The sequence below is a fragment of the Marmota flaviventris genome, chromosome 2 (genome assembly GCF_047511675.1).
Source record: "Marmota flaviventris isolate mMarFla1 chromosome 2, mMarFla1.hap1, whole genome shotgun sequence".
Taxonomy (NCBI): Eukaryota; Metazoa; Chordata; class Mammalia; order Rodentia; family Sciuridae; genus Marmota; species Marmota flaviventris.
This window is the reverse complement of record NC_092499.1, coordinates 105,728,441-105,754,940: the sequence shown is the minus strand read 5'-3', so window position 1 is coordinate 105,754,940 and position 26,500 is coordinate 105,728,441. Positions and strand designations below refer to the sequence as shown.

General features: G+C 33.4%; 1 protein-coding gene across 8 annotated transcripts in view; it reads left to right on the top strand.

Annotated features, from left to right (window-relative positions):
* Sltm (SAFB like transcription modulator) overlaps window positions 1-26,500 on the top strand; it is a 45,320-nt gene that overhangs the window by 4,160 nt on the left and 14,660 nt on the right. For 4 of the 8 annotated variants that reach the window (XM_071608317.1, XM_027925744.2, XM_071608320.1 and 1 more), the window contains 8 exons: window positions 7,945-8,009; window positions 10,671-10,868; window positions 11,750-11,797; window positions 19,614-19,641; window positions 20,969-21,437; window positions 22,043-22,092; window positions 24,054-24,172; window positions 26,165-26,314. In XM_071608317.1, coding sequence (XP_071464418.1) covers window positions 7,945-8,009; window positions 10,671-10,868; window positions 11,750-11,797; window positions 19,614-19,641; window positions 20,969-21,437; window positions 22,043-22,092; window positions 24,054-24,172; window positions 26,165-26,314 — 1,127 coding nt within the window. The remainder of the gene's footprint in view (window positions 1-7,944; window positions 8,010-10,670; window positions 10,869-11,749; window positions 11,798-19,613; window positions 19,642-20,968; window positions 21,438-22,042; window positions 22,093-24,053; window positions 24,173-26,164; window positions 26,315-26,500) is intronic. The other 4 variants (XM_027925745.3, XM_071608319.1, XM_027925748.2 and 1 more) reach the window with 4 other exon arrangements.

Genomic DNA, 26,500 nt, shown 5'->3' with positions numbered 1-26,500 from the left:
AAAGGAACCTACTTTTTTTGTTGTTGTTGTTGTTCTGGGGATTGAACCCAAGGGCACTTAACCACTGAGTCACATTCCAGACCTTTTTATTTTTTATTTTGAGATAGAGTTGCTTAGGTCTTTGCTAAGTAGCTGAGGCTGGCCTAGAATTTGCAATCCTGGTATTACAGTTGTGTGCCACTGCACCCAACCTATATTCTTAAGAATACTGTGGAACTTTTTTAAATGCAGTTATAAACACTTACTTGTAATAAGTGTTGATTATATTATAGTGGGTTCTGGTATTTATAGTAACATTTATAAAATCTGTTTACATGTAGTAAGTATAGTTGAACAGTTTGTGTCTTGGATTGTTTTTCCCTTCTGAGTCTTTTTACAGTTTCTTTGCTAGGAGCCTTTTAATAAGTAACCTAGATGAAAGTTTTACCCAGTGAGATTTACTGTTGAATTATGTGGGCGTATGTCAAGAAAGCAGTTAAACAGGTAGAACTAATTCCTCATTAGCTTGTTGTAGAGATTATAAAGTCTTTTGGTTCATCTGATAATGCAATATTATTTTTGTTTAGATTTTTAACTTTTAAAATTACCTATAAACTTCAGCAAAAGTTATGTGTTTAATCAGTATAGTATTCAGAATTATATATAATGGGTTTACTGATGTTGAAACTAATTTACAATATATTTATCACCAAAGCACTTTGATACTTTTTTCATTTTTTTAATATCAAATATGGTATTTATCAAGAATCCTGGTAGAGAGTTAAAATTTTCTGTTGCAGTACTTTTTCTGAATCAGTCATCTTCTAGGTATTCTGAATTAGAGACAGAGGAAGACTTTTTAGTCTTTATTCTCTTTTTTATGAACTCATGTAAAATAAAATGTTGATTGTGCAGGAATTACAGAAAAAATAAATATTTTCTTTTCTTTTTTTTTTTTCTTCCTTTTTGGTACTGGGGATTGAACCCAGGAGTGCTTCACCACTGAGTTAAATCCCCAGCCCTTTTTATTTTTTATTTTGAGACAGAGTCTCACTAAATTCTAAGGCCTCACTAAATTGCTGAGGCTGGCCTCAAACTTACCTCAGCTTGCTGAGTTGCTGGGATTACAGGCATATAGCACTATATATAATTTGTTGATGGCATAAGGTTTTAGTGAAGATGTTGAACAATGGCTTAGACTTTATGGGTAGAATTTATTGATTGATTTAATCAACTATACTCTTGACTATAATAATAAGGGCCTTGGTGTTTTGTAGTTCCAGGAGTTAACTGTTCACATTGTAAAGTTCACAGCCTGAGTAGCTTTATATGGTATTCCTACTACCTCACAATACTAGTTTGCATTGTACCTTTATGGTAATATTTTCCATATTATAAGAGTGAAATATTTCTATTTTAAAAATAAGATGGTCCAGAAAAATACAAAAAGTGAAAATTGCTCTTAATTCCACTACCCTTAATTTGTCATAAGGATAACGATTTGTTGTTCTAAGGTGTGTGTAGGTACGTGTATAAGTGCTTGTAGGAAGTTTATTTTAAACATTGCCCTCCCACTTTTCAACAACTAGAATAGTTTCATACTGTATACATGTTTTATTAATGGTAGAATTCAGTTTTTTCTCTTATCTGGAGAATCTGAAAATGATAACCTTCTTTATGCTTCTTTAGTTACATTCAATCATCTAAATAATAGTCTACACTCTGCAATGCAGAGTCATTTGAACTTTAAAAAAATACAGGAGACACCAGGCTTATCTGCCCCCACTGAGATTGGATTTCTATTTCCCTGTTGTGGGCCCAGGCGTCATTTCTAGACGCATTGATTCTCAAATGCAACTAGAGTTAAGAACTATTGACTGTTCTAGATTAAAGCTTGAAATTTAACATCATTTCCATTCATCTCTCTTACCCCCTACCAGTTTCCAAAGTATTTTATATACTTCACATTTTTCAAAAAACTTCTACATTGCTTTGTTTGATTCTTTCAACTATTCTGAGTGTTAAGCAGGACTTTTAAAAATTGATAGATATAAAAGTTAACCCATTAGGAACCCAGTTTTTACCACCTTTCAAAAATCTCCTATGTGGGGGGGGCTGGGGTTGTGGCTCAGCGGTGGAGCCCTTGCCTAGCATGCTCGAGGCCCTGGTTTCGATCCTCAACTCCACATAAAAATAAATAAATAAACAAAATAAAGGTATTGTATCTAACCAAAAAATAAATATTAAAAAAAAATCTCCTATGTTTATGAGTGAATGCCAGAAATGTTCATCCTGGTCCACCCTACCATACACACACATACACATATTGAGGATTTAACTCAGGGGTACTTTACCACCGAGCCCCAGTTCCTCCCCCACACCGCTTTTTTGAAACAGGGTCTCACTAAATTGCTTATTCTGGTTATCTTTAGATAATACATTTAAGAGAGTTTAAAATTATACTTTTGGTATTTCCAGATTTATTATAATGAACATAAACTATTTCATAGCATGTATTTTTTCTTTCTTTCTCTTCCCCACATTCCCCTAAAAGTAGTTTTTTTTTTTTTTTTTTGGTGGTGGTGGTGGTATTGGAGATTAAACCCAGGGACATTCTACCTCTAAGCCATATCCCCAGCCCTATTTTTACTTTGAGACAGGGTCTTCTTAAGTTTCTGTGAGTGCCTTCAAACTTGCCATCTTCCTGCCTCAGCCTCCTGAGATTACAGGTGTGGGTTACTGCTCAAATTATAAGTAAATTTTTTTTTTGAAAAAATAAACTATTAGATGACTATATTTAAGACAATGTACAAGTTGCTTTAGAGATATGGCTTCATTACTAAAATGCCATTTTAATAGAAGCTAAAACACAAGCAGTTTACACAAGGCATTGTCTTTGATTGTTTTAGGATATTTACTGCATGCACTCGGGAGAGGTTGTAGCTAGAAGCATTAATATTGTTTCATTGGGCTTATTCTCTGAATCTTATGACTAAGCTTATTTTTTTTAAAACATTTCATAGTAGCATCTGTGAATATTTAAAGAGTAAAGTTACTTGGCCACAGAATATTTTGGCAAAATTGTTTTTTTTAAATCTACTTAATAAATGAATTTTGTTTTGGGAGGTACTTCTAAATTTAAAAAAGGAAACTGTAAACCCTTAGATGAAGAACCAGTTTTCCTTTAAAGGATAAAATCAATTGGTGATCCATAATCCTTTATTTATTATCCTGAAATACAAAAGTTCTGAAAACCTTTGTTCAGGAAAGTTTTTTCTTACGTTTGGTGGCAAAAGTGATAGATAAAGTGATTTATCCATTTGATATGAATATGCATACATTCAATTGATGTGTGACTATGCATATATTTCATTGCCTAAATGTTTATATGATTGCTTGAAATACTGTGCTAGAAGGCACTGGGAGGTTTCACTTAATCTAAAATCTTAGAATTCTGAGCTCTGAAACATGTCTTGGCCCTAGCAGCTCACTTTCTGTGGATCTGTAGGAATTCACTTGTTAAGGGATGTTTCTAGTGAAAACTTCGGTATGTGGTTTTACTTTGCCATTTTATTTCAGACCCTAAAATCATGCAAAGAACATTTAAATAAATTTTATGTAACTTCAAAATTGTCATCTGTTGCTATGATACTACTATGCTCCTTAAGATGTGGTAGGTTAGGGTTGGGGTTGTAGCTCAGTGGTAGAGTGCTTGCCTTGTATGTGTGAGGCACTGGATTCAATTCTTGGGACCACATTAAAAAAATCGGTTAAATAAAGGTATTATGTCCATCTACAACTAAAAATATGTTTTTTAAAAATCTGTGGGAGGTTAATCTTGCTTCCATTTGTATTTTGTTTTTTCAGACAATGTTTACTGTCCTTCATATTTTCTAATTTTGTTCCTCAAAGCATTAAGTTAGGCTTGGTCTACATTAAACTTTCAGTTAGCCTTTTCATCGTGATCATGTTGCTTTGGGCCAATTCACATTTCTATGGCTTATGCTAAATTCCCTGAAGAACAAAAGAGGTAGAGCAGTTTGTTGATTAATTGGTAGCAGGCACAGGGTTAAATGGAACACTAACTATATGAAAGTGTGCTAAAGGTAGTTTTACTTGTTGGATTGTAGAAGGAATTTGATTTTTCTTTAAGTCATCATTTGTGTGATTTCACAAATGTTAGGGACCTATAGATGCTGGTGGCATCATGAAAGTTATAGTATATAATCTTGCTGATAGGATGGGGTTGCACATGAGGGTAGTTTGACTGCTGTATCACCTCTTACCTTTGTCCCATTTGGTCCTGATAGAAGTCCAGACCTTGTTTACTTTGGACCAGTTGGAGCAGGTAGAAGTCCAGGCCTTGGGCCTAATATAGTGTCCAACCTAGGACTTACTCCAAGAAATAAATAATGTTGAGCATCTCCTCATTCTTTTGTGTTGTACTGGGTTCTCAGCTGGATGATGCACATCATAAATTTTAACAATAAGCTGGGCACAGTGGAACACACCTGTAATCCCAGCATCTCCGTAGGCTAAGGCAGGAGGATCACAAGTTCAAACCAGCCTCACCAATTTAGTGAGGCCCTAAGCAACTTAGCAAGACCCTGTCTCAAAATAAAAAGGGCTAGGGATATGGCTCAGTGGCTAAGCAACCATGGGTTCAATCCTCAGTACCAATCAAACCAAAAAACAAAAGTGAGTTAGTTGGGGAGGGATATTATTTCTGTCAGAAAAGAAGAAATTACAATGTAGTTTCTCAATCGTGATGTACAAAACAAGCCCAAAGTTAGATTATGGAAGCTAGTGTAAAATTTCAGTTTTCTTAAAACACTCTGTACCTATCAGGTTATTGCTCCAGTTTTGTCACTGTGCGTTTGGAAATCTTGTCCTCCTGGCTCATGGTATTTAAATTTATAAGCAGATAACATTAAACATCTAGTGCTTTCATGTTATATGGCCTATAGAAACAGTATGGAGTAGCAAAGTTAGACCTTTTGCATACCCTTCCTCTGCCTCTTGTTACCTGTGTGTCATATGCCATGTTGCCTCATCTCTCTGAATCTCACAGTTTTTAAATTTTATAGATTTGGCTTTTGGAACCTCTATGTTCAGCAAAAGAGATAACATTTAAGCAGCTGATACATTGTAGCCCCTGGAAAACACTAATGGCTTCCAGGAGTGAAAACAGACTGGGTTTAAATTTACTAGCTTTGTAATCTTTATTAGATAATTTTTCAACCTCCATATTCTCTTTTATGAAAATATGTACATATATAAAGCATCTGTCTTAGTGCCTGGCCTGTAGATGCAGCTTAAGCTGTAGTAGTGACTGCTGTTGTTTTTGTTGCTGGAGTGTAATTTGATTTTCCTTTAAGTAAAGCAAGTGGGACTCACCATGGAGTGCCCATAATATATATAGTTTGTCATTACGCTGAGGGCTGCCTTTTCAAGATAATGTCTATGAGTTGTGTTTATTACCCACTCCTTACTAGAATAATGTCTTTTAAGCAGGTCATACTAAGATGTAGTAAAAAGAATTTAGGACTAGAATTGAGAGACCTCATCTTCCTCTGCTAGTTAGAAGCAAGCTATTTAACCTCTGAGACTGATTTTCACTTTTGTAAAATTGTGATAAGCTGCTCCATGTACCATAGGGAGTTTGGTAAAATGAAGTGCACTTTAAAAAAAAATGCTTTGCAAATTGTAAAGCAGTTTTTGATTGCAAGGAGTAGGTTTAGCATCTGTGAATGATCTAAGGAGTTCTCCCCAAAGCTCTGTTCTATAGGTTATTTGATGGTACATTTATGGAGGAAAGAACTCCAGAGGTTTTTTCCTGGTACCAGGAATTGAATGCTGAGATGCTTAACCTCTGAGATGCTTAACCACTGAGCCATATCCCCAGCCCTTTTTAATATTTTGTTTAGAGACAGGTCTCACTGAGTTGCTTAGTACCTTGTTAAATTGCTGAGATTGGCTTTGAACTCATGAATTATAGGCATATGCCACTGTTCCTGGCTTCCAGATTCTTAAAAAGTTTGTTTTCCCAAAAGATAGCATCTAAGATTTTTTAATTATGATTTTTTTCCCTCTAATGAGAAAGAAGAATATAATGAGCTCTTTCTCATCTAGTACTCATTCCCCTCCCCCTCCACACACACACACAGGAAAGGGACAGCTTTACTTTTTTTCCTTCTTCTTTAATGGATTACTAAACATTTTCTTTATTTTTTTTTCTCCCTTTACCCTTGTTTTGCAGTACTGGGGACCGAGCCCAGGAGTATTCTACCACTGAGCTATGGCTCCAGACCTTTTTATTTTTTTATTTTGTGACAGTGTCTCACCAAATTGCTGTGGCTGGCATCAAACTTTCCATCCTCCTGTCTCACCCTTCCAAGTATCTGGGATTACACACATATACCACTAAGCCCAACTTATATACACTTGACGATGAATAGATTTTCTTAGCGGTTGCCCTTATAGTAACTTCTAATTTGAGACTAATTTTAGACTTTTGGACAGAATAACAGATTTTTTTGGTGGTTGTGTGAAATTCTAACATAGAAATTAAACTTGATGACACAGGGAATGAAGACAATAATTGTAAAATTATTCTAAATAGGAAGTTCATACAACACTAAACTCCACACTTTTGGTTCTCATTTGGTTCTCACAACTTGTTGGGTACTACTCAAGTAAAAGGAAAATCTTTGCTCCTGATCTTGTTTTTAACATACCTGGAAGGACAGTGACCTGTTTCCCTTTTATCACTTATTCATGGAAAGGGTTTTGAATTGGGAATAGGTGAAAGAGGTTGGATGAGACAAAGGAAAGGGAGATATTCCTTAACTTAAAAAAAAAAAAAAAAATTTACCCCATCAGCTAAATCCTCTACCTTAGGGGTCACTGAAGCCTGAAGTAGGTAGTACTGTCAGTGCCTGCTATAGGCAGAGTGGGGGAAAGTTTATTATTAGTTGCTAGTCTCAGGAAAGAATGGCCATTCATATTTCAAAAGAAACGGAAAATTTTTTTTAAAGTTTTAAATACTACAGTTCCAGCAGCTGTGCTTTTTGACCACGTTTCTGGCATTTTGCTGATTTCTAAGTAGGTTTTTATGGACTAGACTGAAGACATAATAAACTTTTAGCGTTGACTCTGTGAAAAGCTTTTTGAAATGTGGATAACATATTTAAAGTTAAACCAAATTGCAAAGTTTTGGAGATGTGGGCTGGGCAGAGAAAGTCTAGTCCATCTGGAAGCTATCAACAGTTTATTTTGAAATAATTTCTACTTTTCTTGAGTCAGTTAAATCAGTCATTATGTTAAGTGACCAGCACTATTCATACTAAGGCTTTTGGAGAAATACATAAAATTAGCATAAAAGCAGTCACTGTATTTGAGGACTTGCTTTTCTGTGTTGGGAGGCAAAATGTCCTATAAACAGTACAGAGCAATACATAATCAAGTTGGATAGAAAGGTGGAGATTAAAGTGGGAGAATTTTATTTTAGAGAAACCTTGTTGAAGATTATTTATGGTAATACAAGTCTTGAACTTAATTAGCTAGCAGGTATTTGGTTATATATACTTGATAGAACACCATTGAAAGGTACTGCTATTTCTGAGAGAAATGAAGATAGAGAATTCAAGTGGTGTAAAGGAAAATATACCATATCTGTTAAGTCAGTTGAGATGTTGGGTTCATATGTAGAATTGTTGGCATAGCTTATTTCAGTAAGACCACATGGATTTGTATATAGTTTTGGTTGGTTGTTTTTTATTTTATTTTATTGTATTTTATTTTTTGGAGGGGGGACAGCTGTGACCAGATGCTTTATAAGCAGTTGGCATTAATTTTGTTACCTGACTTTGGAGTGGAGAGTGAAATTGCAGAGTAAAATTGGAATGGTTTTTGCTCTTAAAGTGGTAAAATATTGGTTGTTAGCCCATTTTCCTTCTTTCACAGGTAAAAAACAAGAAGCAGATGAGTTGAGTGGAGATGCTTCTGTGGAAGATGATGCTTTTGTCAAGGTAAAGTGTTAATTACTCAGGTTAAGTTGTTTATTTTGAGCCTTGTATTTTGCATGATGAATTTCATGCATTTTACTTGAACAATAGACACTGAAATAAGTGGGTTAAATAAAAATGGAGACTTATGGAATATTGTCAACCTCGTTTTCTGTCAATTATATTTGAGAATTATAATAACTTACTTTAGTTAGATGACACATAAAGCTAAAATAATACTAAGTTTATTCCATCTTTTATATAGAAATTTGAGAAATAAGGACCAGGGGAACAGCTCTAGGAAAATTAGTATGCTAGTTCCTAAACAGGGTACCACTATGAAGGATATTGGTGATTTATATTTTATTTGCTCATTGTATTTAGCTTTTGTATATAATATTACAGGACTTAGATCAATGTAGACCTTAAAATGGAGAGAGGAAATTGCTGATATGTTGCTACTTGGTAAAGATCAAATTAAGAAACTAGTTTTGCCCTTCAAAGATAAGCAAGCCAGGTCCTTTTGGTGTAAAAAGAATATACTTCAAAACTGACCAGCCAGAAGAATAAAATTATGTAGTTATAATTGGGGCTGTGGCAGTTCTGTGTAATGTTGATATAAAACAAGTTATTTTAAATTGTATTTGGGTTTTTATTTTGTTTCATTTTAATGAAAAATGATCTACTTACTCATTGTTAGGTCTTAAATAATGTGGCATTTGCAGGTATTATTTAAGGAGCATAGTTTCTCTTAAATTATGTACACTTTTATGCCCATATATTTTGTTTCCTTGTGTAGTTAGTCCATATTGTCATAATGTCTCTGAGTGTTTATGTGCTCCACCATGAAGTCAACTCATATCCATTCACCCACCTGTCTTTCCTACCTCACAGCTCTCTATCTTACCCTCTCCACACACACACCACACAGCCCACACTTTTGCTCCTTTTACCTTGGGGTGAGGCATGGAAAAAAAGAAGTGTTTGGTTGAATAGTTAACCATGAAAGCAGGTATTGCCCAGGGATCATTAAATTAATTATTGCATGTCTATAACCAGCTTTTGTTTGAACTCTTAAGAACTATTCTGTATTCTGTTATCCTTGTGGTATACCTTTCATTAGGTCAAATTTTCTTTCTTTTCTTTAGTTGTCTTCACTAGTAAGTGTATGATTAAGCAAATATTATTCTTACACTGGAAAAACATTGTGATTTTGTAAAAAAAAAAAAATCTTTTAATTTTCAAATGTCTTTCAGTTTCTTCAGTTTATAAAAATGTTAGTCATTTGAAATGTTACAAGGAGACATAACTTGTTTGGAAGAATAATTGTACTGCCTCTTATATGTGCTATAAAGGATGCCTTTGTGTTATTAAATGAAAGTGGTCATATGCCTACAAGAGCAAAAGAGCTTTTTAAAAATCTGATTTGAATATATCTTCAGTTTCTTTGTATTTCTTTTTTCACTTTGGAGGTGTTTCACTTTTTTCAATTTTAAGTTACAAATTAACCAGCATATATGTGATGCATTTGACAGAAATTAAATGAATTTATTTTCTTGTGTCCCAGAGTTGATAATTTTGAAATTTATATAATAGTGGTGAATAAACATCACCTACTGCCTAAGTAGATAGTATAGAAATATATTGGTTCTGTAAATAAGTGAGGAGACTGGTCAAATTTGCCACTTCAGAATACCTGAAGTTCCCTTGTTAAATTCCCTTGATTTTTTTTTTTCCCCCTCATATTCTAAACCATTTCAACCTCCAGTGTTCCCCTACTCTATGATGAGGTTGGTCAAATCAGAGAGCCCTGCTCCTTAAGCAATCCATATCCCCAAACAGTCATCTTCCTCCATGTACACCTTCCTTGCTAAGAAATTTTTGTTCCCTCACAGCAGTTGAGCTTTGAGTAATTAGTAGTCCTGCCCCTACCCTGCCCTTTCTGCCTTTTAACTCAGAAACCTTTTCTCATATTGATAGTTACTCTAAGAATAGGAAAGGAGGAAGAAATATTCATTGTTTTCAACCCTTTTTCTACAGTTAATTAAAGATGAAAGTAAGCAAATGGCTACTTTTGTTTCTACCAAAATACATAAACTTCAAGGGCACAAAGACCTTCCTTTACAGAGCTACTCCAATATATATTAACCCCCCTGCCCACCTAATTTGAATTGTTGCACAGAGAGCTTCCAAAACATAATTTTTTTTTTTTTTTTTTTTGGCGTATTTTTCAGGAAGAGCCATTGATAGAACAGTTGGGAGTGCCATATTATTAATCAGAAATAAACTTTGTTTCAATATATAAGACTTCCAGGGACTTTAACATTAAAACAGACTGTGACACATGGAGAAATTAAGTCAACCCTTTGAAGCCATATCTCTGGAGTGCTTCTAGAATGTGGCTTGTAAATATTAAATAACTGGAACCTAGATATCTCTAGTAGCAATTCAGTTAGTGTGCATTTCAGTGTGATCTCTCAGATTTATTGTTTAATGATCTTGATATTAGACCTGTATTTCTAAAGACACGGTTAATATGTAAGGTAAAATTACTGAGCTTTAACTTTGGGAATATCAAAATATGATCAAACTGACACATTTAGAGATGTAAATTACCAAAAACTTTTGGTGGATAGCCTACACTACTTTGCTTCTAGTTGTACCAAATTTTCTTACCATTAAAAGGACTGTGAATTGGAGAATCAAGAGGCACATGAACAAGACGGAAATGATGAACTAAAGGACTCTGAAGAATTTGGTGAAAATGAAGAAGACTGTGTGCATTCCAAGGAGTTACTTTCTGCAGAAGAAAACAAGAGAGCTCATGAATTAATAGAGGCAGAAGCAATAGAAGATATAGAAAAAGAGGACATCGAAAGTCAGGTCTTTAGCCAGTTTTGTTAAAATATGACACCAATAAATTTTTAAGTAATATATATTTTTTTCTACTTCAATTTGGAAGTCTCAGAATTAAAAAAAAAAAGAAAGAAAGAAATTTTAAGTTACTTACAAATTAACCAGAATCCTACCACCTAAGGTGATCTTTTAATTTTTGCTTATTGCACATAAATTTTTACATAGTTATCATGCCATAAAGTTGCTATTTATTCTATATTCTACTTCCACATAACATATCATAATGACTTCATAATCCATGTGTTCTACCATAATTTATTAGACTGCTTTCTGTGTGTCTAATAGCTATTCCTGTAATTTTGGCATTAAGTTTTCAGTTTTTTTCCCATGCCACTATGAATGAGTATACCAATTCATTCTGATATTGTCAACATTATTTGGTGGTGGATTCTTCTCAACCCCGCAACACTTTTTGCTATTTCAGTAGGTATAAAAAAGCTAATTTCATGTGCATTTTTTTAGTTTAATATCAAGAATGGGAAATTTAAAGCAGATAATTTTTCAGATCTTTTCATTTGAAATTGCCATTTTTTCCTGCTTTGAAGTTACATTAGTTCATCTTACGAAAAATCAATGGATTAGGGAAGTCATTGCTACTAATATTCATACTTAAAACACTTCCTTTCTTCCTAGCCTAGTGAATAAGGGCTCAAAATTTTTCTAATTCTGTGGCAATGTGACTTATTTTTTATGTTGGTATAAAAAAATGTAGTCTGAATCTTACACATTGACTTAGTACCCACAGTATCAGAACATGAGGCAAATGATAATCAGGTATAAACATAAAAGAATTCTCATGTTTCCCAGATGTTTTGTAAAGCAAAGCTATTGTATACCCTTTTACTTAGGAAATTGAAGCTCAAGAAGGTGAAGATGATACCTTTCTAACAGCCCAAGTAAGTTTACATTTAGTCCTATGAATTTGATATTGTGGGTGGAAGGGCTTGGAAAAAGAATCTTATTTCGACTACTTAATTCTTTAATTGATTAAAAATACTGCATTCAATTTAATAGTTATTTATGTGGCATATACAAATTCTTGGTAGCTAAAATTTCTCTTGCCACAAATGTAATTGGGAGTTATGAGGTTTCTGTTATTTCCGAATTTAAAAGTTCTTTTTGAAATCCTTTTGATTTCTCCCCACCCCCGTAACTTTGGTATAAAACTAATTATATAAAATATCAATATCCTTTTAAAACTTATTTAAGCTTTGTTAATTTACCATTCCTAGGATGAGCTTAAAGTAAGTGATTTTAAAACTCTCTGTGCTAGACATTTACTTGGTTGTGTGTATGGTTGTACTTCAGTGTGTGATAAAATTGGTTTTGCTATATGTAATATACATTGTGTATATTTAAACAAGAGTTTCCAAGTTTATATGCTTTAGAAAAAATAGTGTTCCGGTCTATTATTTCTTCTCTGTAGTATTTACTAGTAACTAGTATTTAGAGGGGTTCGTATTCACAGACTGCTTAGCTCATTGCCTCTGGTCATTGCCTTCTTTAATACAGTTCTCTTGCCTTTATACACAGCCCCAGATACACAGAGGCTGTATTAACTATCTGTATTTATTGCAGTAGAGAAGAAGAAATATCTTTGTTTGGAATATTCAGGAGGGAAATAATAGGACTGTTATCCATCCTATCCACAAATGTGTTCAATTCTGCATAATAATATATGAGAAAAATTAACTTTCAAGTTGGGGGAGAACCCTTCCTAGATTACTTATTTGTAAAAAGGAGAAATTGAGCTCTTTATATTCTTTTGACAACTAGTCAATTCCCATTTAAGCACCATTTCTTCAGTTATACAGGTTGCAGGTTGTGTGATAGAATCATATCTAAGGATCCCCATTTACATAGTAGACCATTGATTATAAACTTTTTAAACAAATGGATATAAAGTATCTTAAGAAATGGGTACCATTTTCTAATTTCTACAAATTTTTGTAGGATAAAGATGGCCTTGTTACCATCCCATCCTGATAGTGAAAGAGTAATTATTTCTTTGCAGAGGACAAGATTTCATTATATTGTATCAAAAAAAAAAAAAAGGGACCTTACATCTTTTGAGTTTTCTTCAAGTAAAATGATCTTTTTCTTCGTTATAAACAATATAGTGGAACATCAAGAAACGTGCGAATGTATCTAGATTCCACCATGATCTAATGCTTTTACACACACTTCCTGAATATAGTAATATGTGCATTATGTGATGCTACATGAAGAGTACCCATTTATCAGCTTCAGCTGTTATCAACTCATAATCAATCTTATTTCCTGTATACTTCTATTCGCTTTCCCCCTTGTGCAGTATTTTGAAACAGATATATTATCCCTTGAAAAAGTTCAGTATGTATCTCTAAAGGAGAACTCTTTCCTTTCTATATAATTCCTAATATAAAAATGTTTATTTAGACCATTAAATATACGTTAGTATTTAAACATTCAATCAGCCATGCCCTCTTCCAAATATAAATAAGATCTATGCATTTTAATCTTTAGTTTTTCTCTCCATTTTATTTCTTTCCACTATTTTACTGATAAAATTTATCTGTTTATCCTTTAGAGTAGGGGTTCACAGTTTTTCTAAGGACCAGATAGTAAATATGTTAGCCTTGTGGGCCAAATGATCTCTGTCACAACTATTCAACTCTGCTATTGTAGCATGAAAACAGCCATAGGCATTATGTAAATAGTGGGCTTGACTGTGTTTTAATAAAAATATTTCTAAAAACAGGAATCTAGTGTGGTTTAGTTGTACTGTAAATTGGTAAGATCTAAGACTTTTTATCAAATTTTGTCTGTTCCTGTTTAAAAAAATAATAACTATTTTATAAGTAGTATTATATTCTTTAGAAACACATAATATCTGGTTGTATCTTTGTGATGATGATATCAGTCATTATTGATCCATATCTCATTAAGGATTACAAAATGGTAATGTGTTAATGCCATCATTTCTTTATCTATTAGCTGGAATATTTCTAGAAAGAAAAACTACCCCCTAGTCTGTTTGGTTACCCAGAAGTATAATTTGTAAAGGAAAGCTAGGATATATGTCTTGATTCTTTCCTTTTACTTAACAATTTTCAGAATAATGAACAGTGACCAGTGAGTTTTGAATTTTTTCTTTTTTCCCCTTCATTTTGAACTCAAGAATTGAATATAATTGATGTATAATTAATGTCCTTCTAAGTTGATGTCTATTGCCATTATTATCCTTCATAATGTTCAAAGTGTTCCATCTTAATGGTGTGATAGCCTCTTCAAGTTGGCTCTTGAGTCCTTTCAACATGATTTTTGTAGTTTGATTCTTATTTTCTGATATTATGTAAAGATGTTCCATTTCCTCCTCCAGACCTACAGGTAGCCAATTCTTCCTTTTAGCCGTAATGGTATTTCAGGACAACAATCTCGTTATTAGAGGTGTCCATTTTTACTGAGTTGATCATTGTTTCTAGGCTTTTTGAATGTATAGAGCAATGGAATGTGTTGGGTTTTGTCCATTTTCATTTGTGTTTACTTTTAAAATAACATCAAATTTTAGTTCATATGGGTACTTCCAAGTTAATCATTTCCTGCATCTCGTAGTACACCCAGGAACAACAGTCTTAGAATGATAAAACCACCACCAAATTACTGAACATAATTTAAGGATTTTTTTCTAAGTTATATTTGTCATAATGATGTACCCCACTAGGGATGAACAGATTAATGTGTTTTAGGCAAAAGCTATAAAGTCAAAATCATGAGACAATATTTTTAAAAAGTCTTCTAGATGATCACAGCAGTGCATGCCTCTTATCTCAGTGACTCTGTAGGCTGAGACAGGAGGATCATAAGTTTGAGGCCAGCCTCATCAACTTAGTGCAACTTTGTTTCTAAATAAATAAATAAGGCTGAGGCTATAGCTCAGTGATAAAGCGCCCCTGGTTCAATGCCCAGAAAATTGAGGGGGGGGGGGTAGTCTGCTTCATATGATTCCTTATTGTCCCCTTATTAGTAACTTTTTAAAACTTCATGATTTATTTTTATATTATTTGCTTTAAAAATATAAATAAATAGTGGTTCTGTATAGGGATATCTCTGTTTACAACTGGTTCTCAGGCTTTGACTTTGAAACTTAAATCTTAGGCTTTAACTTCTAGGTGCAGTGCTTAGTAGACTTTGGTTCAGATTCTACATCTATTAGTTTAATTTTGTGACTTTGGACCAGTTCTCTTAGTCAATTTCTATGTCTATAAAGTAAAACTTTTAAATTTTACCTTGCTAGATTGGTGTAAGGATTAATCCTAGATCCTGGCACATAGAGCATTCGCAATTAGTACTTATTTATAGTATTGTTTTACTAGTTTGGAAGGTATCAATTACTTGAGAATTTTCTGAACATTTTTCTTTTAAGATGTTTTTGCTTGCTTGTACTTTAATTCTTAGAAGTTTGATGTTGACTTAAAAACCTCTTCAGTCTTCAATGATCACAATATGTGTATCTCTTTTCCTATTTGCCTTTGGCCCTACCTAATGTTTCACTTACCTGAAGTAAAACTTTTTTTTTTTTTTTTTTTTTGGTCAAATGACATCAATATGCCTTTCAAAGCCAGACTGTCCTTTATCTTCATAAAGTTTTCTCTAATGTCTATCTCTCCTATGTTGTGCTTTACTATACACAGAGAATTTTTTCCATCCATCTTAATTCTTGATACATCTTGTATCACACGTGATTGCTATTTTTTTTACAGTTAAATTTGTCTAGATGGATGATATAACACAAAGTAAAACTGTTTTAGTTAAATAGTGATAGAATAAGCACCTATGACTCATAATGCCTAGTCTTTGGGTATTCTTGTCACTAAATAAACCCCTCACTAGTCAATGTTCTATTGTATGTACTTAATGTTGAAGTTAAACCCTTTAAAAACATCAGTATCTTGTACTACATGTAGTCAGTAATTCATATCAACAAATATTTATTGCTTATGATATTCCAAGCATTTTGTATTTCTCATAATGTTTAGCATATAGCTAAATACATGGCAGACAGTTACTGATTTAAGGTTATTTTAAAGGTTTATTCAGTCAATTTGAATACAAGTCAGAAGAACGAGAATCATCTTAGCACATAAATACATATGTACTTATAGCAAATATATGTACCTGGACTTATATCACATATATAGCACATATATGTACCTATATCACCCTGTATCTAGGAGGAGGTAGTATAATGGGTACACAGTAAATACTTGATAACTGAAAAATAAGTTTTAGTATTGCCTTTTGTCTCTTAGTAGTCATTGCTGCTGCTAGGATGAAACAAAAGTTAGAAGAGCTTTGCATTAAATCTTTCAGCATAGCATATTATATCATTTAAAGAGGAAAAATTTCCCATTTTATTTCTTGGTTTGTTTCCTTATTACAAGGAATTTGGAGCTTATTTAGAATTTTTGCTTAACCTTAGTAGTGCTGTGCTTACTGTACTACACAATAAAATGAATATGTACTTAACATCTGTGGTTCATCTTTTGTACTAACATCAGTTGTTTTTGTGCCTCATCTCCATTGTAGTTAGTTTTGTTTCCTGACGGCTCCGTTAGGCCCTTTTCTTACAGACATTAAGAATTTGTAATAAGGCTTATATAACCATTGTATAGAGAAACTGAAGTTATGAGATCCTACAGAAGATATGTTGAGTTATTAAGATAAATATCTAAAAATTCTTCAGCAAAGTAAGCCAGACTTTACCAGTTACTTTAGCAACTAGAAATAACATTTTTTAATTGGCAGGAACTACAGGAAGAATTTTGTTTTTTACATCATAGTATTTTAAGTTTTTATTCTTTCAAATATTAGCAAATAATTTGGTCATCCTTTTGTTGAACCTAATCAGTGATACAGCTCTAAAAGAATAATGCAGGGCTGGGGATGTTTTTCAGTAGTAGAGTGCTTGCCTAGTATGCATGGTTCAGTCCCCAGTACCACTAATTAATTAATTAATTAATTAATTAATTAATAATGCAGAAGAGGTGTGCTGTTGACATCACAGGTAAATAAAGGAGAGTCAAGTTGCATTCTTTAAGTTCATTTGTTCTACTTTCAAATAAACATTAAGGTGTCTCAGTGTATTTGCGCTCTTTCAAGATAAATTAGAGGCTGGGTTCAGTGGCGCACACCTATAATCCCAGCGGCTCAGGAGACTGAGGCAGGAGGATTGTGAGTTCAAAGCCAGCCTCAGCAAAAGCAAGGCACTAAGCAACTCAGTGAGATCCTGTCTCTAAATAAAATACAAAATAGGACCACGGATGTGGTTCAGTGGTTGGTGCCCTTGAGGAGTTTACTCCCCAGTAATACCCCTCGCCCCCCACTCCCACTCCCTGAAAAAAAAAATGAGATAACTAAAAGAGTTTGAGCTGGGTGCTGTGACTCAAGTCTGTAATCCCAGCTACTAGGGAGGCTAAGGCTGAAGCCAGCCTTGGCAATTTAGCAAGACTTTGTCTCAAAATAAAAGGGGTTGAGTATGTAACTCAGTGGTAGAATACTTGCCTAGCATGTGAGAGGCCCAGGGTCCAATCTCCATTACTGTGTTAAAAAAGAGTTTGAAAGAAAATATTTGTCCAATTCATCTTTTTCTTGCTGCCACTGCCTATCACTTCACCCAAATAAAAGTGTTTTCTTTTCCTTTCCAATATTGCAGATTAGAGAGGCTGGGGTTGTGGCTTAGTGGTAGAGCACTTGCCTGGCATGGGTGAGGTACTGGGTTCAGTTCTAAGCACCGCATATAAATAAATGAATAAAATAAAGGTCCTTCAACAACTAAAAAATACATTAAAAATGTTGCAGATTAGAGATATAATTGAAAGTAAATTCATATATAGATTTTTATTAAGAAATTCTGCTGGACGTGGTCATGTACGCCTGTAATCCCAGCAACTTGAGAGATTGAGGCAGGAGGATGGCAAATTCAATGCCAATGTCAGCAATTTAGCAAGAACTTCTCAGAAAATAAAAATAAAAAGAGCTGGAGAAGGCTGGGCGTGGTAGTAAATGCCTATAATCCCAATGGCTCAAGAGGCTCAGAATTCAAGAGAATCATGAATTCAAAGCCAGCCTCAGCAAAAGTGAGGCCCTAAGCAACTCAGTAAGACCCTATATAAATTACAAAATGGGGCTGGGGATGTGGCTTAGTGGTCAGATTCCTCTGAAATCAATCCCTGGTGCTCTGCACTCAAAAGAAAAATTGCTGGGGATGTGTCTTAATGGTTAAGCACCCTGGGTTTAATCTCTGGTACCAAAAAAAGAAAGAAAGGAAATTCTTATAATGAAATATAGTATAATTATGTAATAATGGGATTTACTTTTCTAACAATTAATGATTTCTTTGTTCTGGCCTATTTTTACTTCCTACACTTGTGGTGTGGGGTTGAAGTATTTTTAGTTTTCTTCATGTTTCTTGAATATATAAAATAATGACTCATTCCTTGATCTGGACATTTATATGGTAATTTAGTTTAAGTTTTTGGTTTAAGTTTTTCTCCAAGAAGCTGTCATTTTAAGACAGTATTCATCTCAGAGTGTTCTTTCTGGACCAGCAGCATTAACATCGCTTGGGAGCTTGTTAGAAATGTACATTCTCAAACCCTGCTTTTACTTTTTGAAACAGAAATACTGGGGTAGGTGCCCAGAGTCTGTTTTAATTAGCCTTATAGGGTTCCATTATGTGCTGAAATTTGAGAACCACTGCTTTAAGGCTTTGAACATGGTAGCATATTACCTGGCCTATAACAATCTACTTCTTTCTACTCAGCTTAATTTTAAGAGTTATAAATAAAAATCAAGACATTCCTGATGGTGGATGCTGGTGGCACATGCCTATAATCCCAGCAGCTCGGGAGGCTGAGACAGGAGGATTGCAAGTTCAAGGCAGCCTAAGCAACTTATCAAGGCCTTAAGCAACTTAATGAGACCCTGTCTCAAAATAAAAAATACCCAGTACTCCCTCAAAAAAAAATCCTTAAAATTCTTTTCATTTGAGATTGTAATGCATATTACTTTTACTTTTCTTTATGGTCTTATTTTTTGGGAAATGTTGATTGTATCTCTGTGGATCACTTCAGTGATTTTTGCAATATTTTCTTAATAGAATAAAAAAAACAGTTATGAATTTATTTTTAAATAATAAAATGAGTAGTATGAAACTGTCTACTACTCAGTCATCCTTCTTATGTCTGAAATGCTTAATGAGGGAGTGTTTTTATTTGTTTTGTTTTATTAATGTGTATTCAAGCCCTTGAAAGAATATATCTACAGGTTGTGCTTTCTAGTACTGTTTTGAATAATATGCACTGAGTACCTGTGAACTGAGTGACATAAAATAATCAGGTCAGTCTTTTTATTGGCAGTTCTTTGATATGAGTAAGATTTAGATTACATGAACTTACTTTGAATAATGAAACTAAATATTCCCCGTTTGTTGATGTAATTTTTGACAGATTTCCCTTTTCTTTTCTAAAATTGCATATACCAAGCTTGTGCTACATCGCTCTAAATGGGCCCTGGTTCTGATTGGAATATTATATTTTTTTGTTAGTGATACCTATCCCTCATTAATGTTATTAAATTATCCACCAGTTTAACTTAACTGATTTTTGTGTTCTTATTAAAATCTAGTTTTATATAAATTCATTTTACATTCGATTATTCTTTAAATTTCAGGATGGTGAGGAAGAAGAAAATGAGAAAGGTATGTTTGATGCTAAGTAGAGTGTAAAAATTGCTAACATTTAGAAAAGTAAATTACATAAAACAGTATTATTATATGAAATCTTAGTTTTAAAATGAGTTTATTTTTAAATTTACCAATTTAGTGAATTAAGTTAGCGTCTTAACTTAAGTTTTCAATTGATTTTAATTTTCTTTTGACCACTTAAGATATGTTCTATCTTAATAGTACATATCAGTTACTGTAAGTGAACTATGCCATTTTGTACTTTATTTTAAAGATAACTTCTACCATACCATACGGTAAGTTGATTGTGTCCTTAAGACCAACACTGCAGTAACTCATATGTGCTTATTGGAGTCCTGGTATATAACTCATAATGAATTTTGCAACTAGTTCTAAAAATGGTGAGTGACCAGGAAACTGACTTTGTGTTTGTTGTTTAAAGAAATTTTCATATAGTATTTCAATAGTTTTAGTAGTTTAGGAGAGCTATATCATCCAATACAATTACAGGGACATCAGTAGCAATTCTTGTGATCAATATGAGGTTGAATTCTTGGACAGAAGTCACAAAGGATCCTACTTTGGACTAGAAAGGACATGGAGCAGGCTTCTAAGGAAGGCAGAATAAACAGCCTAGAAGTAATGATGAATAAATCAAGCTACTGACTGAAAATCACATCACACATGCCTGAGGTCTTTCTGTTTTTCGGGAATGCAAGACATCTTTGAAAAATGGTAATTGCGGACTGGCTGGACAGGATGAAGACTGGAAATAACCAATTTCCTGGACGTTATGAAGCAGGAGCATCATCGGAGCCCTCCGTAGCAGTTTTCCATTCGATTCTGGACTACCAGGAATTGAAGAATGAAAAAGATGGGGCCCTGAAACACTTTGAAGACTGATATCCTCAGACTGTGACCTTCCAAGAAGTCACTGTAGGAATTCTGAAGGTCAGAGGGTTAAATCCCAAGATGATTTGAACACTGAAAAACAAATCTACACATTTGTCACTATCCCATGGAGGGGAAAAAAAAAAAAAAATCTTCCACATGTCATTAACTTCTAACCAGAAATGAAGAACTGGTATCTTCAGGATGGAACATTTTCTCACTATTGTTGTTTGATGTTTGTATGTAGAGATCATTTTTTCCGTGAAGAATAAGTGATCCTGGGTAAAGGATTGTTTATGTTAGTTAATACCCTTGTGTTTTTTTTTTCTCCCTAACCTTCCATCAGTGCTAATAACTGGCTTTATATTTTCTAGGTCCTATTCTAGCTTATGAATATGAAATTGTTTAAACTTCTTGTTTTGCCATATTTATTCCTGTTAAATCCTCTTAGATATAGCAGGTTCTGGTGATGGTACACAAGAAGTATCTAAACCTCTTCCTTCAGAAGGGAACCTAGCTGAGGCTGATCACACAGCTCATGAAGAGATGGAAGCTAATGCGACTGTGAAAGAAGCTGAGGATGACAACATCTCGGTCACAATCCAGGCTGAAGATGCCATCACTCTGGATTTTGATGGTGATGACCTCCTAGAAACAGGTAAAAATGTGAAAATTACAGATTCTGAAGCAAGTAAGCCAAAAGATGGGCAGGACGCCATTGCACAGAGCCCGGAGAAGGAAACCAAGGATTATGAGATGAATGCGAACCATAAAGATGGTAAGAAGGAAGACTGCGTGAAGGGTGATCCTGTCGAGAAGGAAGCCAGAGAAAGTTCTAAGAAAGCAGAATCTGGAGAAAAAGAAAAGGATACTTTGAAGAAAGGGCCCTCGTCTACTGGGGCCTCTGGTCAAGCAAAGAGGTTTGTTTTTCTATGTCAGTTCTTTACGATACTGAATTCCAGCATTCAATAAGATCACTCTACATTAAGGGGGTGGCTTCAAGACCATGTACAGTAATTAGTATCTTATGATCCTGCCTATAATATTTTTGACCGTCATAAGTTACTTTTAAAAAAAATTCAAGACCTTCATAATATGCAGTGTGTCCTACTGATTGCATTGTCGAATTGTCAGCATATATTTGGTTTTTTGGTTGTTTTTGTTTTTCAAATTGACAATTTTTTTGTGTTTTATTTTTAAAAATCCTTGTGATGATGGTTAATGAACAACTATCAGTTCTAAGAACACAAAATGAAGTCAAGTCCCAGTCCTGAAATCTGGAGAAGATGGCCATATATCCACTGAATAGAATTATCAGAAAATCTAGATCTTCAGGCATCTTGGGGAAAATCAGTGCAAGAATCCTAAGGGAGTCATTTGTTCAAATAACCTATTCTAGGCTTTTGGAACTGTTAATTTGTATGAATAGCACTAGTTTGCAATATAGTCAATATCAAACTGCTCGGATTTTGTTTTTGTTTTTGTTTTTTGTTTTCAATTTTCTTCTGATGATTTGCCTCTTTAGCTCTTCAAAGGAATCTAAAGACAGCAAGACATCATCTAAAGATGACAAAGGTAATAGATTTTTTCCTATTTCAGTGATAGCATTGCATACTTTCACTAAAAAGTAATAGTTGTCTGTTATTTTCTTTGACATTCAGTTCTTATCATTTTTATTAACTAAAAATTTTGCCTTTGTGTAACTATGAATAAAGTATTATTATTTAATTACTGTGTAAATTGGTATGAGTATGTTAAAAAACCATTTGCTAGGGAAATTTATCGATTGTATTCTAAGCAATTGTATTGAACATTAATAGATATTTCATGCTTATAATTTCAGAAGTATTTTATCTTTAGTTGCAGTCATTTGTAACCACTGTACATGGACCACATTCATTTTCCCATTCTCTTGAGGAGGAAATGTAAATAATAAATATTATTTGTGTGAATTCATGGAGTCAAGTATTTAAAAGATAATTAGTCTCTACCCTTTGGTTTTACTTTCTTCATTCTTTAAATCAGAGCATACGTCTATGAATATTACCTGCTTACATGATTTTAATGCTTTAGAATTTACTTCCTAACTTGGCTTACTTTGTGGAAAAATAATTTTTTAAAAAAAGTCTTTTAAGTTTCAAGGTGTAATATTTGATTGCTTTTTGTTTTGGAAAATCACTGGTTATCTCATGGTCACAAGCTACAAATAATACATATTATTTGTAAATAATACATACAAAAAAATCATCTTGTACATAATGCTGTGTCTACTTGAAAAATGTTTGTTTTCTAATAAAAGTATTTTAGAGTAAATCTACCATTTAGATAATACAGAGTCCTAAAATACCTCTTTAGTGTCTAAAGGAGGATCGTATGCCTCCTTTATGGTTTATTTAGTGCATTTTGTTAGTATATTTTAACAGTTAGAAATTATAGTGATTTGATTCACTAATTGACAGTTGGAATACTCACATTTCTTATAGTTTAGGTTAATGAATAAGATACAAAAAGTTCATAAAATTATCCTTTAAATGTAGAAACTTGATTCTTGGTTAAGTAGTGCTTTTTATTTTTCCTGTTATTTTCTTTTTCTTTTCTTTTTTTGTAATAAGATATGTGACCCAAAATGTTACTAGTAACAAAAAAGATACACAAACTTCTAACCTTTCATAAGATAAAATAGATTCTTTGATGAATGTTATTCTTAAAATTAGAAAAGCATAAGCCATTAATATTTAAAATATTTGAATCAATATATTGTCTCTCTCCCTATAAGTGGACACTGAGTAGTTTTTCAGCTGCCTGTGTCATGCAACTCTTTAAAGTATTGAAAAATTTACTCTTTCTACATATAGTAGCATGGAATTATAAAAATTGTTTTATTGTGGCATGTTTGAAGAAAAGCATTAAAGGGTGATTGACTGGGCTTGTATTCTCATATATAATGTGTATGTATGAATCATGAATCATGGATCCAGTATTATCTAACTGTATATAATTTCCATTTTCTCTTATCCTTTTTCTAAAAGACTATGAAGGTGATGAATTGGTTAGTTAGTCTTAGGCTTTGTTATTAACCATTTAGATACTTGAAAACACTTTATCCTTTGCTCTGACTTATCCCTCTTCCACTACAATTTCTCAAAATATAAAGCCCCCAACAGATAAGGAATTAAGCAGTCTGTTCATTCCAGATGACTGTTTATTGTTTGTCTTGTTCAGTGCAGTAATAGTGTTTAAATTATTAAAACTGAACAGAAAAGGTCCAAGACACACATTCGATTTTCACCCACTTTGACTTAACAGTCATATTATAGGAAGTGTACAAATAATATTTCTTTGCTTAGTAATTATGTTGTAAGTTATTCTGTTTGATTATAATACTAGCAGATTCATAGGATTTTGCATATAGTATGATCATATTATCAATTGTAATGAAAGGATTTGATACTTTGAAAGAACATGGCCCTTTTAATTTTTGAAAAAAAAAAATTCTGAGTAAGATACTTAAACATCTGATATTAAATCTATTCTAGGAAGTACAAGTAGTACTAGTGGTAGCAGTGGAAGCTCAACTAAAAATATCTGGGTTAGTGGACTTTCTTCTAATACCAAAGCTGCTGATTTGAAGAACCTCTTTGGCAAATATGGAAAGGTACATTCTTTTTACCTTCTTATCCATCTTTCTAGTATCTGCAGTTGAAACAGATTATATTCAAAACAATATTGTATAAATGTGTTGTCATTTTTGTATCTCTTTGGATGGTTACAAGTATAATTATTGAATACTGAGGTAATGATAGATTGGGGTAAAGGGTTGAATGGTGTCTTATCTCACTTTGAGCCCTGATGGTCTTTATTTTCCAAAGCTTAAACCTGCTTGAGCCTAGGACTGAGTTTTATTCGTCATGATTTTTTCTAGTACTTTATTTAGCATGGGATCTAGCACGTTGCTGAGGTTAATTTGGTCATCTTGCAGATGTAACCAGGCTGGTATTAGGTAATAGGAGTTATGTATTTTGAGGAGGAAAACCCCAAATATGATTTGTGTTACAGAGATTCCATTCCAGTGATACGGAAAAATGTAAAACTGGATATATATTTCTAGGGATTTTCGTGTGTGTGTGTGTGTGTGTGTGTGTGTATGTGTGTGTGTGTGTGTGTGTTTAAATAATCAAAAGTTGTTCTGAGTGTGAGGAAGGAAGAGTGTGGAGTGTTCAGAGTGGGGGAGGGGTGTCTTACTATGGCTCCTTCGATAGGAAATGTTTCTCTGGCATTTAAGGGGAAAACTAAAAAGAAGTAGTGGTTAAAGAAGAGTCAATGTATTCCTGTGGCATTGGACTGCAGTGTGTATCTCTTAAGGCACAAAGTACTTTTTTCCTTACATTAAGTGTTTCACTTACATCAGTGTTTCTTTGAGGGCAGGAGCCTTATCTACTGTACTTTGTATATGATAGGGTTTGAATATTTATTAAATGAATAGCCAGTATTGGTATATAGCCATTAATGAATATTGCAAAAACCTGTCCTGTTGACTTTAGGAGGGCTTTTTTCTTCAGCATTAGAGAGTAACCTGAGCAAATGAGGTTCTTGAGGTATTAGATTTAGCACACTGAGGATTGTAGTACCTTAATCAACTGTGGTATATATTTCTATTTTCAGTAATGTATTGTTAGGCAAAAGCAATATTTTAATGTTGGTATTTGTTAGGACTAAACCTATATAAGGATATATCTATTTGATAATAGGACCTTGGACTTAAATTTAAATTGTTGTGGGACAATAAAACCTGATAGTTTCTTGCCACCCATACGGTAAAACCTCTTAAATTAACTGTTTACCTCTTCCTGGCATTGTGTCTTTGTTCCTCCTTGCCCAGCACTGAATTATTGTTTTCACTTTTCTTCTCACTCATCCATACCTGCTTTGTCTCTTTTAACTATCCATTCTATAGAATTGAAAGTATTTGTCATTTTTGTATTAATTAATATTTTGAAATTATATAGGTGTTGTTTTTTAAATTTGGGGGTATATATTTTTAGGATTTTTTTTTTTTTAATTTAGTAGTCAATGAACCTTTATTTGTTTATATGTGGTGCTAAGAATTGAACCCAGTGCCTCATACATGCTAGGCAAGCACTCTATTACTTAGCCACAACCCCAGCCCAAGGATGTATTTTTAAGTCTTGCTTTTTTTTTTTTTTTTTTTTTTTTAAACAAGTGACTGGTTCTTTATTCATTTTTGAAATACAAAGTGACTCATAGGAAAGTGTTAACATTTGTCTATAATCTCGAAACGTATCTGGTCACTTTGCTTTTGTGAATCATATCATTACTTTGTTGATATGACTAGTTGTTTGGGGGTACATTTTGGGGTGGGAGAATAGGTAAATAAATAAATTTAAAAAGTAGTTTAAATTGCTTTTTAACACTTACCTTCCCGTGAGCACTAAGTTCATATTGATAAGGCAGATATTGATCATAAGAACTTGAAACAGAATGGCACATATACAGAATTTGTCTTGAATTAATATCTTCACTATATCCTTTAATTTGAATAGTCTCAGTTCTGAAGTTTTATCTATTTTGAAATGTGTAATTAGTTCTTAAATTATAAAACTTACTAAAGTATAATCTCATTTTATAGGTTCTTAGTGCAAAGGTAGTTACAAATGCTCGAAGTCCTGGGGCAAAATGCTATGGCATTGTAACTATGTCATCAAGCACAGAGGTGGCCAGATGTATTGCACATCTTCATCGCACTGAGCTGCATGGTCAGCTGATTTCTGTTGAAAAAGTAAGTTTGCCTAATTGTTCATAAGAAGGAGATTAATTCGATGACAAAGGCTGGTTGAAAATCACAAATCTGGAAATCCAAAATCTGAAGGAACTCTTTAAACTGCTTCAAACTTCAGAGCATTGTTTATTTTTTAGAGTTTCAGAATTAGTATGCTCAAATGGTAAAGCCTGTGTACATATTCCA